The sequence below is a fragment of the Giraffa tippelskirchi genome, chromosome 7 (genome assembly GCF_054371585.1).
Source record: "Giraffa tippelskirchi isolate mGirTip1 chromosome 7, T2T-mGirTip1v1.2.pri, whole genome shotgun sequence".
NCBI lineage: Eukaryota > Metazoa > Chordata > Mammalia > Artiodactyla > Giraffidae > Giraffa > Giraffa tippelskirchi.
Genome location: NC_137281.1, coordinates 50764277 through 50778132, shown reverse-complemented (window position 1 = coordinate 50778132; position 13856 = coordinate 50764277). Strand labels below are relative to the sequence as shown.

At 45.1% G+C, this 13856-nt stretch overlaps 1 protein-coding gene across 8 annotated transcripts in view; it reads left to right on the top strand.

Annotated features, from left to right (window-relative positions):
- The window catches only part of CDH13 (cadherin 13), a 1025542-nt gene that overhangs the window by 790287 nt on the left and 221399 nt on the right, over window positions 1-13856 (top strand). For all 8 annotated transcript variants that reach the window (XM_081514130.1, XM_081514131.1, XM_081514132.1 and 5 more), the window contains one exon: window positions 9680-9858. In XM_081514130.1, the coding sequence (XP_081370256.1) occupies window positions 9680-9858 (179 nt within the window). The remainder of the gene's footprint in view (window positions 1-9679; window positions 9859-13856) is intronic.

The following is a 13856-nucleotide window of genomic DNA, read 5'->3' as shown; positions in this document are numbered from 1 at the left end:
ATTCTTTTCCGTTGTGCTTTATCACTGGATGTTGACTATAGTTCCCTGTGCTCTACAGTAGGACCTTGTTGCTTATACATTCTATACATACTTGTTTGCATCTAATATTAGCATTTTCTTCAACATTATATACTATGTATATCTGCATATTCAGTGGTGCTAATATTTGAGGTGAGGGGAATAAATACAGAAGAGACAGTATGTCTGTGCTCAGTGAGCTTCACGTCAGTAGGAGAGAGTTCTTCCAAAAGAGAGGCTGATTATTTCCATTCTGTGGGTGCAAGATTTTAAAAGTGCCATTACTTTTAGATACATGGGTATACATGACTCTAAGATGGCACTTCTCCACCTCAGCACTGCTGACATTTAGGACTGCATAATTCCATGTGGTGGGGCTGTTCTGTGCCTTGCACAGTGTTTAGCAGCACCCCTGGCATCTGCCCACTAGATTCCAGTATCGTGACAACCCCAAAATGTCTCCAGCTTTGCCCAGGGTCAGCTGAGGGATAGAATGAACTCCACTGGAAACCACTGCTCTAAGGAGAACTAGAATTATTTTTTAAATATCTCTTAAATTGGTTTAGCGACAAACAAACAAAAAATACATAACTTCCTCTTGTTTTTCCCTTAAGTTTTGTGGGAAAAAAATATTTTCACATTTGAGAATTTCAGCTACTCCCTACTAATCCTATACAAAGATTTCTTTTTATTACTGTGGAATGCTAAAGATAGATATTCCACTTAAAATTGCTTTTTTGAAGTATTTTAGGCAAAATCAGTTAATTCAACAGCGTTTCCTGGATCCTTTTGAAAGAGCTGCACAGAAAAGGAATTAGAGATAAAAAGATTAAATAGAATTTTTTAATAGGTTTTGAGAAAAACATTACCTTAAGATGCTGGATTAAATGAAGGAATTAGGGCAATAAAGTGTATCCTGACAGGAGGGACCCTAGTTTTACCATGTGTTACCTTCTATCTCAAAAACAGTTATTTTTCCTAACATCTGGCCTGCTGCAGCTCAAACAACAGCTCACCAGAGAAGTAGGGCAGAGGCGCCAAGAGATTGAACGATTAGCAGGCGCAACCAAGAATTGAAATAATCATAAGGTGGTTCTGTCACCACCATCTCTTTATCACTATAAAAATAAACAACCTTTGAAAACAGATGGGAGACAACTATTGCTCAACTTGTCATAACTTATTACATATTTGACTGTCAATTTGTATTTAAAAAGCCAGCTAGCTCCTGGGAGGGAGAACAAATTTGAGAGGAGAAGTTGATCGCATTTCAAATCAAGCCTGTGGTAATTGCAGCTACACAGAGGCATTCCTGGCTGCTATTATAGGAAGCGGGCGACCATCTCAAAATTGAAGGCGTTCTCGCTTTTAAGAACAGAGTTGTCTTCCTAGTTGAAGGTACTCACTCATCTCAAACCTGCATCGAAAGTATATACTTCGTGCCAGTTTGATTCAGTGCTTTTCCAGAGAATATTCATTAGGCAACCACCACGCTTAGTTATCAGCATGGTGCAGTGATTTATGGTGACGTCATTGGTAGCCCCCAAAGCCCAACATTTGGGAAATGGGTTGTATTTTCTTCTCATCTATTTTTTGCCTGCCCCTGTCTCTTTTTATTTTGATCCAATCCCCTGAATATATTGTGCTATCTGGTTAATAAAAATGGCAACTTCCACACTATTTTTTTTTTTTGCAGTATTTTCTAGCTTCTATGTGAAAACAATCCACTTATACTCCTATATCTGTTATCTATTGCTGTATAATGATACACATCAAAACTTAGTGACTTAAAACAACAGTCATTTATTTGTTCATGATTCTGTAAGTTGGGATGGGTTCACTGGGGCATTTCTCTTGTTCTGCCTGAGGTTGGTCACATGGCTGCTGTCATGTGGGAGTTCAGTTGGAGCTGAATGGTCTAAGCTGAATGGCCTCAACTTTCATGTGTGATGGGTATTTAGGGGTATCAGCCAGGGAGCATCACTTCCCAGATATGTGGCCCCCTCCAGCAGGAGAGCCCAGATATCTTTAGATGGCGACTGGTTTCTAGGACAAGCTCCAGTGAATAGGTACTTCCACACCTCTGTTTGGATCCATGTGTCCCATTGGCCAGAGAAGAATGTCAGATGGCTAAACCCACAGTCCAGGTGGAAGGAACCATACGCAGTTACATGGAAGTGTGATTTGATGGGGGCCACTAATAGGACAATCTTACCACCTGATAGAAAGATTATCTCTGGATTCAAGATGATTTCAGTAAGTGGAAATCAGTTTGAATATTTGAAAATACCTGAGAAATTGTGACTAGATGTTTCCACTTTTGTCTAAATCAGTGCCCTCTAGCTCTAGGCTAAAGCAACAAATTTTACTTAAATTTACTTTCTAGAGTAATGCTACTTAATAAAGTACATTTATTTTCTTCAATCTTTACTTTCTCCTTTTTCAGAGAGCATTAGTTGTGACTGCATGAAATAACAAACTCAAAATAACAATGGCTCAAACAAGATGGGCTTTTACCTTTCATTTATTCTTTGTTCATGGAAACAAAGCCAAAGGCAGGAAGTCCAAGCTTTCCTTCAAACTCCATGTCATCAGAGACTCAAATTCTTTGTGGTCCGCCTATCATATGGCTTTTATTTGAAGAGCCTCCTCGTGGTCTAAAGTGACTGCTGAAGCCATCAGTCTGAGTGGTCTGCTGTGGGTGAAATACAATATAATTCCATGACCCCACTCTGGGAACGGGGCTGGAGAGTCACACCCTTGGGGCCAGTGGGTCTGGGCTGCTGTCAGAGAGAAGCCAAAGGTCATTGGCATCTTCATCTAAATTCACATTATCAAGAACTCTATGAGTCTAATGCACAGCCTGGCCACCATATGAAAATGTGCTGTTGAGTGACTGTCCCTGGATAATTAGGGGGCAGAGGGGCAGCCCCCCGCCAAACGAGCAGTGGTGACAAAGTTAAACCTCACCAGGCGTGGCCTTAAATCTAACTTGCTTCCTCCCTTCCCTCCCCCACAAAGTCAGGGTCAAAGCCCCTCTTCTCTCTTCCCCTGAGTGTCAGGCAGCACTTTCTTTAGGAGTTTCCTCACTCACAGCAGACAGCCCCCTCCTCCTCCCACCCCCCTCTGCTAGTAGAGTGTTCTGGAGATAAGCAGAGAAACTTAAAGTGAATTATGAGGAGCAGCTTGCAATTGGACATCCCCTCAAATGAAGATAAAACAGGTCTGAAGTGCTAATGTAGGTCAATGGGAAAGTAAGACATTATTTACAATTCATTCCTCAGGTGCTTTTTCAGGAATGCACACACCGCCGAGTGCTGCTGCCTCTGGATACCTATCAGATTGGTTTGGTGCCTATTGTCAACTAATCTTTGACAGTTTCCCTGTTAATTCCCATGTACATGGGAACATGGACAAGACCAGAGGTAGCTGTCTCATGCATGCATGAGCTCAACAGACGCTTCTAGGCTATCGAAGGAAAGAAAGGGATGGTCTCCTTATGAGATTTTAATTAATCCCCACTCTGAGATGCTGGGCATGAATCCCACAACTAGAACCGCACTGGGTGGTTGGGTCCCACAAGGCATTTGACTCATCACCATCATACACAGCAGTTAGGTCCCCAGAACTGAGTTGCAAGTTGCAGCAGTGAATATGAATATCAATAAAACTTACATCTCTTGAGTGTTTACCATTGCCCAGGCATTGGACTTTATATTCCTCAATTTATTCATTCTCTTTGGGGTCAGTATAACCTCCAAGAGGGAGAAAATTGGTACTTGGAGGGGGAGGGTATTAAAAACATGAGATATTACAGTGCTTTGTGGTCCTCAAAGGGCCATCATATGTACATAAGTATCTGTGGCAGGGAATGGCTGGTAGGAAAAAATATATCTAAAAATATTCTCTGTGGATTGACATGAAAAAATAAAGGTTGAGAAACACTGCATTATTTTGTTCAATTCTCACAACAGCCAGTGAAGGGAGATGCTCTTTTGTAAGTGAGAAAGTTGAGGATTCGCACCTAGATGGTTCTTGGTGGGGTAGGATTTGATAGTAGACAGGCCACATCCTCAGTGGTGCCTCTAACACTATTCTGCCTGCATTTGCTTAACTAGTTCTCTCCTCACTACTAGGGACTATTAGGAGAGAGTGGGGCTGTGTCCACGTGTGTGGTCAGAAAGCAGTCCCAGGCTGGTTGACAGGTGGGGAGTTGGATGTTCAGGGCCACTGAAATCACAGTGGAGCGATCTGTATGTTTGTGTTCTGACAGTCATGACCATGAGATATGTCTGTATCTGGAAGCAGAACTTGGCCTGCAAGGTGACACCTCCATTCTGGTTTGCCCAGGGCTGTCCTGGAATGCTCTCAGCCTCCTGCACACTGGCTTGCTTGTCATCCCATGTCTAGAATGCTTGCTGGGCATTTGGTGTCGAGATGCCCAGAACCCCTTCAGCCTGAAGGGTTTCAACAGAAATCAGTTTCCAGTCAGTATCAGTCTGACTAGATGTGCCCCCCACAGTACATCTGTGACCTTCTTACCTGGCTGAACAAGTCAAGGTGCCAAGAGTCTAAGGGCTTCCCTTCTGACCCTTACTGATGCCTGCCATTTCTGATCACATTGGTTTTTATATTTTTCATCCCTGGGAAGCACACTGTTGCTTCAACTGTGCTATCAGAAGTCCTGTGCCACATACAGACCTGAATGTCCATGTCTCCATATATTATTCACTTATAGGAATATTGGTTTGTTGTTGTTGGTTTTTTTTTTTAAAAAAAAAAGGAGTTTGACAGTTTTGATCATATGAAGGAAATGTTCAGGGATGAAGGCAAGCAAATGTCAATAACAGAAGGATGTTGTCACCTGTGAGACAGACAGAGGGAGCTTGTCTTTCAGAGTCTCCCACTCTTGAGGCTGGCTGAGCTTTCCTGGAGATTGAAAACAGCCCCTTACCCTCAGATCTGCACTCTGCTTCACAAGGGTGTGACTGTGCCTGAAATCACAAGGAAGCAAAACTTCAAATACCAGCTTCAAGGTCATGACACCAGGCAGCACATATCTTTAATCAGAGAAATACAGCCAAGAAGAAGGGGATTTTTGGCCAAGACAAAACTCTCCTAATGGTTTATCAGCCTGTCACATTGGCAGCCATGTCCTTGGACAAAAGGAAATGATGGCCCAACTTGAGACTTTCAGCCAGCACAGCTTGAAATTCTTCTCTTCTGCTTTGGAGGGACCGCTGCTAGTTCATCTGGCTCTGGGAGTGATGGAGTGATTATTGGTTATTTTGACACTCAGGAGAATATTGTGATGGGGGAGAAGACAGAAATGTACCACGTGGAGGACCTGCATGTGTGTCTATCATATAATTATCACATCTCTGCCATTGAGAAGCACTCACAGGCACAAGATGAGCACAGATGAGAAGCCGCCGGGATGGGAGAAATGAACGAGCGCTTCTCGGAGTCCAGGACTGGGGCTTGGGCAAGGTTGGGGCACCGGGGCCATCCAGAGACACTGAAACAACTGTCCTGGCACCCACCAGCTGGCCATCAGCTCTGAACTTGAAACTGGTGTGTGTCTATTGAATCCAGGTCCAATAAGGGCCTCTAGAGGGGAAAGAGCTCAGAGGTAGTGAGGAGCATGCCTGGTTATGAAAAACGTCCAGGCAGTGCCGTCCATTCTTCTCACTAACAAGTTATCTGTGACTTCCAGTCACTGTGCAATAAGGCAAAGCTACAGTGAGTTGTAAGAATGCAATTCTACCCAAAGGACATTGATGGAGGACTTATTGAGTGTCAGCTACCAAGCTTATAAATATGAACAGAACACAGTCTGTGTCTCCCACAAGCTAAATTTAGGACCATGTGATCCATCACATAAAGATGTTCTTAAAATGAAGAGGTTCTATCAACAGAGATGTTTGGGAATTGCTACAAATTCTGTTCTCTCTTGGAGATTTGCAACATGCATTTGCTTATTAAGGATGCTAGGAATCCTTCAGGAGGGAAGCCTGCCCAACTATGCTTCCTGCATATTTCCCAAATGGGTTTCTCCGCTGAGCCCACAGAACCAGGGTCTCTTGGAAACAATCTAGGAAATGCTGGTTTAGGAGGCTTATCCAGCCATTGAAGAACCTGGAAGTACGAAAATCACAATCCCACCCCTGGGGAGAAGTGGGCAAGAGCAGGATGACGTGCCCTTTGAGGAACCGGGGCTCAGGATAGAGCCCTGATCCTAGAGGAGGATTAGAGTACCGCACGGAGAAGCGTTGGTGGCTGCCAAATGTGTGTGTGTAGGTGTGTCTGTGTGTGTATACACGCATGTGTATGTGTTCGTATAGATTTGTGATCTCCACAGTACAAACCCAAATCCATAAGCTAAAACAGTGGACGAGGTGGCAGTGTTAGTACAAGTTCATGTGCCCGACGTACAGTGAGGCCAAACAAACGGTAACGTCAGAGTTTGGAGCTCATGCCCTAAAAAGCCCTGAACTCCCCAAAGGGTTTCAGCAAAGCACTTTTAAAAGCCAGATTGGGGAGAGGGGCTGCAGGGAGCTACAGGAGGGGGAGGGCGAGGCAGGGTAACTCGGAGTGGACGGGTCCCGGGACTCCTGCCATGCCAGGGGCCAGTTTCCATGGACAACTCGACTCCAAGCTCCTTCATCCGTCTGAGGCCATTGCCTGCACCACCGTGATGGGCTCAGAGCCCAGGGCAGGATGATGATAAAGGCATCCCCCTCTGAACACTGACCTACCAGGCACCGAGTTATGTCATGTATTACCGTCCTTACAGTGACCAAAGAGAAGAGCGTTACTGATATCCTCGTGTTAGGAGCAGGCACATGAGGAACCTGAGGCTCACAGAAGGCTGACTAACTTGCCCGAGTTCACACAGTCAGCTATGACTTGAACCTAGGTCAAGGTTGTTTCCTTCAGTTCTGCAAACCTATGTAGATGACGTAAGTGGTGCTCATGCTCCACAGAGCTGGGCCTCAGAAATAAATCCAGATGTGCGTTCATGCTGTGTGAAGACCAAGGCAGGGCTTAATATCAGGTCACTTGCTCCCTAATAATCCATTAAAATAAACACCAGTATTTGCAGGGAGTATTCCAGGGTAGCCTTTTATCATACCACGTTGTGTGTGTATGCTCAGTCATGTCCAACTCTTTGTGACCCTATGGACTGTAGCCCACCAGGCTCCTCTGTCCCTGGGATTTTCCTGGCAAGAGTACTGGAGCAGGTTGCTATTTCCTCCTCCAAGGCATCTTCCCGACCCAGGGATAGAACCCATGTTTCTGGCATCTATTATACACCAGGTTATCAAATCTGTAAAAACTAACAATGAAAAATGACGTGACTAATGAATGGCCTGGTAGAAACTAAAAATTCATCAACCTGAGAGGTGTTTTTTTTTTCCCCTTCTTATGAAGCCATGACAGTCGCAAACTGTGATGACTTCATTTTTTTATGCTTTCTTTTGCTTGTTCATCTCTAACTTCAATTAATGGCAAATTAAATAGGGCTCAGATTCCATCAGTCAAGCCCTCCTTAGGCACTGACGAAGTACAGGCAGTGGGTCACACGTATGTAAGCAGAGACTGTTTCTTGTGGCATCCACGGACCTTCCAGGCCTTGCCCGCTCAGAGTGCAGTGAGCACGGCCTGGGGTAAGATACGTGCCTGGAAGCCGCCTCTGATTTCTGACGGAGACCCCCCAAGGAGGCCTGTTTTCCTAGCCCATGAAGGCCACTGAGTGTGCCCTTCACACTAACGCTGACAGACTGGCAGTGGCTGCCTGGACCACTGGGCGGAGACAGAACCCTGACCCCACAGAGCATCTCAGCAGGAAACAGAACGCAAAAACCAAATGGCTTGCTGCCATCTCCCAAAGGCAAGGGGCCAGGGAGCAGGCTGCTGCACATGCCAAGAACTTTCTACTCTCACCTTGGGTCCTGAAGCCTGCCCTGTGACAATTTCACAAAGAAGCAAAGGCCAAAGGTACACTCAGAGTAGCAGACATGTCTGGAGGCATCTGGCCTAAAGCAGTGTTGGTGAAATCAGCTGAGACAGTGGAACAAACCAACCACACCTTAGAACACTCTGATGCTTTGCCTGATCATTCAGACCTGGTGGCTAGTAATCTGATTCCAATTATGGGGAAGAATAAACTGGCTGTCACTGTTCAGGAAGCACTGTTATAAAAGGAAAGGAACACCAGAATGGTGGCCGAACTGGAGGGACTCTGTGTTTCCGTTAAGCTAGAACATTTCCTGGGTATTCCTGCTGGGAACCATAGCTCTGTGCCCAGAGGATTCAGAATCGGGACGTGGGGCCCATATTCACAGGAGAGTAAACTACAGTGAAAAGCTATGGTTGAGCAGGTCACCCAGGCTCACAGTTGTCAAGACAGCAGGCAAATGTGCCTGATTCTGTTCTAGTCTGTGTTTCTGCTGGTGTTTATAACCATGAGCCCTTTAAATTCAATTTTAATCTCAAAACTACATCCCCCTTGTAAAAATGATCAAAACATTAGAGATCAGGCTAGCATCTTCTCCTGTCACCTCATCACCGTTATTCCCAGTACCCTCTCCCCTTGCCCAAGTTTAGCCACCAAAATCAGTGTGAAGTTCACCCTTATTGACCTTCCTCTATCCGTTTATGGACATAAACTGTACCTGAAAAAATACATGCATAAAGTTTGTGGAATTTTCTATGTGTTAATAGGCTCACAAAAATGATGTTATACTGTGGGTAACATTCCCCAACCTGATATTTTTCAATTTTGGAGAGCCCCTCATCTTAGAACACATTACATCTACAAACCTTTTCTATGTGCTGCAAAATATTTCATAGTGTGGGGATGCCAACATTTTAGCAATTCCTCTGTTGCTGGATGTTTAGGTTGTTTCCCAGCATTTCTCAGACTCTCCATGAACATCCCCACAAAAACACTTGTCAACACCTAAGTCGTTGTGGCTGTGCACAGAGGTGCTCAAGTCTTATCTGCTCCCGGTTCCCTTTAACAGGATGTAACTGGGATACCTTTCCCTTTGAGACCCTCTCCCTCCGCTCCCTTACACCTACTCACCCTTGGGCCCTGCACCAGGGACCTTTCCTGAGCCCCTGGTTAGATGAGGCTGTTCTTTTCCATATTCACATCGCCCTCTCTCAGTGCGCTGTGAGTGCATTAATATTTTCATATGCTCTCTCTGCTGCTTATCGCTGACCTGCCAGACCCCAGGAAAAGTGACTTTTTGCACCTCTATTTCCCTAGCACCCAGCCCAGGGTCCCCTCCCCCACGTGGTAGGCATTCGATAAGAGCTTTTAGAGTGAAGGCCATTGTCACAGAGCCACATCCACAATGGGATGAAAACCCATGGAAATAAACAGCATATCAGCAGAAGGAAAAATTAAGCTGTCAATCTGCTGAACAGCAAACATTGCTTGTCTTTATCTTAGGTCTTTTAACGTGATGGGTGAGAGAGGGAGGGGCAAGGGAAGCCAAAACCTAAGGGAGCCAGGGAAAAGCTTTGCTTTTTATAATCTGGAAAGTGATTGACACATCACTCTACGGCCATCGCCCAGGTTGGGGGGAGGGGCTCGGCCCATCGCTGTCCCCCAAGTGACCAGCACCTGCTCTCTGTCTCACTCCCACAGGGACCACGGTGATGCGGATGACAGCCTTTGACGCGGACGACCCGGCCACGGATAATGCCCTCCTGCGGTACAATATCCGTCAGCAGACGCCTGACAAGCCATCTCCCAACATGTTCTACATCGATCCTGAAAAAGGAGACATTGTCACCGTTGTGTCACCTGCACTGCTGGACCGGGAGGTGAGCTGAAAGACACACCACTTCCTTTTCATGAGAATCAAATGCGGCTTTCACACGAGGGAAGATGTGGGGCTTCCATCAGTGGCCCCTTCCATATCGTGGGAGCGGCAATGAGATATCGACCCGTGGCTGGATGGGGAAAATCTATCAAGGGAGATGACATGTTATGTGACCCCAGAAAACACACACCAAAACAATCACATCCTTTGGGCTCATTTGCATTCATTCAACTTGATGGCTGTTTGCTCACCCACCACTTACTCTTGAGGCCCCTATGACTGTGGGCTCTGCCTGCCTCACTTTTCCACTCTGAGTGAGGGCGAGACAGGAGGGAGGTGACTGTTGGAGATGACTGACGCTCTCCTTGTCACAGAGTCCGGTGGCTTCAACTTACCCCATTCTCAAACCCTGTGCTACCTGTGCAGAGCGTGCCCCGGAGCCTCTCTCTCCCTTCAGGCTCAGCTCTTGTCCTGCAAGGCCACCATCCCTTCCTGGAAGACAGGAATCTCCCCTGTCTTCCAGGTCACGTGTCACAGACAGGTACCCCATGGGCTGAGTCAGCCCACACGCCTGCTCTTTGGTTTGGCCCAGGGTGTTTTAAAGCTTCATATTAGTCGCCATATCAAAATACTTCAACTTTATATTTCTTTTTTTAAAATTCCGATTTCCACACATGGATGATCAGTCAGACCACTCGTGACTGTCAGGGGGAGCTGGTGGCAGCTGCCCCACTCAGGAGGGTGTGTGGTCCTGGCCCACTTATGTCCCGGTACACATGCCCCCTGGTCCTGGCCTTTCTCCGAGTTCCAGGGCCACCCTGTCGCCCCCTGCAGGCCAGGCTCCCTTCCAAAAGAGAGCCTCTTGGCCCTTCACACAGGAAGATGCCAACCCACTTGGGGGTTCTCTGCGTCCTCAACTACCCAGATCTGCCCCATCCTGGGATCCCTTGCTCCCAGCAGGACATCGTCCCATGGCCTGTCCCCTGGAAGTCACCCTTGACTTCTGCAAGCCCATCTGCCCCAGGACGAACGCTGGGTTTCCCTACAGGGTCCTGTGCATTTTCCCTTCCATGTTTTTGATTTAAAAATGCCTTCTCCTCTCCTTTCTGTTTTCTTCACTGTAGCTCCTCCTGAGATTCTGGGTCAGACCTGCCCACCTCTCTGGGAAGCCGGGCTCCTCCCCCGGGTCTTGCACAGCCTCTTGCTCCTCCAGTCTCTAACTACTCTTACCTGCAGCCTCACCTGGCACCTGCCATGCGCTCCTTTACACTCCTGTCTCTCTCTTTAACGAATGTCCCCTTCCACTTGGTCTAGACCTGATGCAATAACAGCTAGTCATAGATGGTTATTTAAATTTTAATTGACATTCTTAAAATTAAAATGTAAAAATCAATTTCTCCATCAGAACAGATGCATCTCAAGTGCTCAGGAGCCCCATGTGGCTAGTGGCTACTGTACTGACCAGGGCACAGGTAAACTGTTCCCACCATCACAGAAAGTTCTAGTGGGCACCACTGGCCTAGACAGTAAATGTCTTGAGAACAGAGATTTTTTGATTACCTGCATGTTTGTTTGACCGCTTCCTAGTGCAGTGTCAATGTTCTCAAAACTCCTAAGTATGTTTTTTGACATATTAGTAAGAATGAGTTGGAGATGACAGTAAGATCTTACATGTGAAGGGTGGGAAACTGGAGCTGGAAGTCGGAAATTATTGGAAGGGGAGGGAGAGAATGAAATTTGCACTGAAACTGTGATTGTCACTTGGAACATGCAATGGTTTTTCATCAAAAATAAGAAGCAGAAAAAAGAACATTTCAAGTCCAGTTCCTCCATTTTGTCTCCCATTCTTTTTCCAAACCTCCTTATTTTTGTTATTGCCTGACTGACGTATTATCTTCTTCAGAGGTAGGAAATGACTTTCCAATTCTCCCTTTATTCCCCATCTAGCATGTGTGTGCAAGAGTGCACATGCACACACACACACACACACACACACACACACACACACACACACACACACACACACACACACACACACACACACACACCAGCTTTCCCATAACCCCTAATTCTCCCCAAATCACTTGCAAATTCTTCTTGCAAGAGAAAGATGAAATGGTGATTTCTCTATCTCAGCTTCTCTTTTTACTGATTGAAAATGTTCTGTCTCTATTTATAAAGCAGAATGATAGCATAGTAGATCACAGCATTTTTAAGGTTTATTTGGGGTACTAATGTGTCTCAAGTTCAAGACCTTGTCATTTGGGTTTTTGTTAAATTGCAAGTATATAATTATGGGAGTTGAATTAAGCCTTTCTAGCCACAATACATAAATAGCTCCAAAAACAAAAAAAAAGATCAACATAATGTAACTGAAATTGGAAAATCAATGAAAATGAATGAAAAGTGTCACTTTTCTGTGAGGGTTTCAAGAGTTCAGTGCTGACCCAGGCAACATGGGTACAATCTGAAGGAAAGAAATGTCCCTGAATTCAGGCATACCTCATCTGTTTCCTAGTGCTATGCTAAGCTTCTCCCGCACAAGTCTGCTGAAAGGGTGAAATGTGCCTTTTAAGTTATTTATCTTTAAAGGGACAGAACTCACGCATCAGACTTCCCATCGGTGTTTTCCAGTTTGCAGTGGTTTCGTCTCACTAGGCTCTTCCTAAGATTCATGTGTATATAAGTTCCCATAGCAGGATTATGGAATTGTTTGTTATTTCTGGAGACCTTCTGAGAAGGCATCCTGTCTTAGGTGTGGTTTCAAAATTCTACTTCTGGACAATCTGGGCAGAACACTTAAAACTGATCTACACACAATTCATTTTTACAAGAATATTTCATGTCACCCCTACAAACTTTGATATGACTTAAACTGTTATTATGTGTGGCTACCATGTATTCACTCACAGTATCTCAAATGGCGTGTTTGAGCGCTGAATGTTGTGAGTGTAAGCAAATGGGATGGAGACTTCTGGAGCTGGGGCCCCTGAGATTTCGCAAGTGGTTTGCTCCTGTCTGACCCTCGCCTTGTGGGGAGGTTCCAGAAGTCTGAAGGTTGACCCGAGTTTAGTTGATATGATGTAAAATTTTCATCTTAATTGTCCTTCTAGTACATTCTCAAAGAGGACCCCAGCAGAACCCCCACGGCCTTTTTCCACTCACACGTCACAGAGTCTCCCTAGATCACGCGGAGCACGTTCGCGTCATCCTGCGAGCCATGCCTCTTCACCTTTGCTGATGCTAGGCTGGGTTATTGCGCTTCTTTAGATTCACAGCTGAGGTGTGAGAGCAGCTGCAGTGACCATTTATTTTCATTGCCTTACTGTAAGCTCGATGTTAATAGACATCAAGTCTGACTTGAAAACATAGTGTATTTTCCATTACAAGCTCTTCTATTTACTTTTTCTGAAACCATAGCAGAACATACACTTCCTAAAGAAAGAGATCTTGGATCTTTGTCCCATCTCTGAATTCCCATTGCCAAACATATGTAATGCCAGGTAAATAAGACACTCAGTAAAGATTTGTTGGATGGATGATAAAGAGATGGATGGAAGGGTGGAGCAATTAATAAATATATGGGAGATAGGGGGGCAGATGGATAAAGGGATGGACGGAGAGATGGATGGATAAAGGGATGTATGGAGGGATAGATGGATAAAGGAACGGATGGATGAATAGATAGAAAGATGGATAAAGAGGGATAGAAGGACTTATTATGTTCCTTCAGTTTGTATTTATGAGTAAATAGCTAACAGATTATCTCAGAATTGCAAGATCCATATCCCATAGGAGTATATATATAAACAGAAGAAATGATTTTATTTTAGTTGAGAGCTTACTCTTGCCCTTGTGTAATCATCCAGTAATCTAGTTTATTTGCCTGATACATACCCTGTGTGAGGAACTGCAATAGGCTCCAAGAATGCCTTGGTAGATAGGGTGGTCATGAGGATCTGGGTCTCTTGCTTAAATGTTTGGGGAAATGTTTGGAGA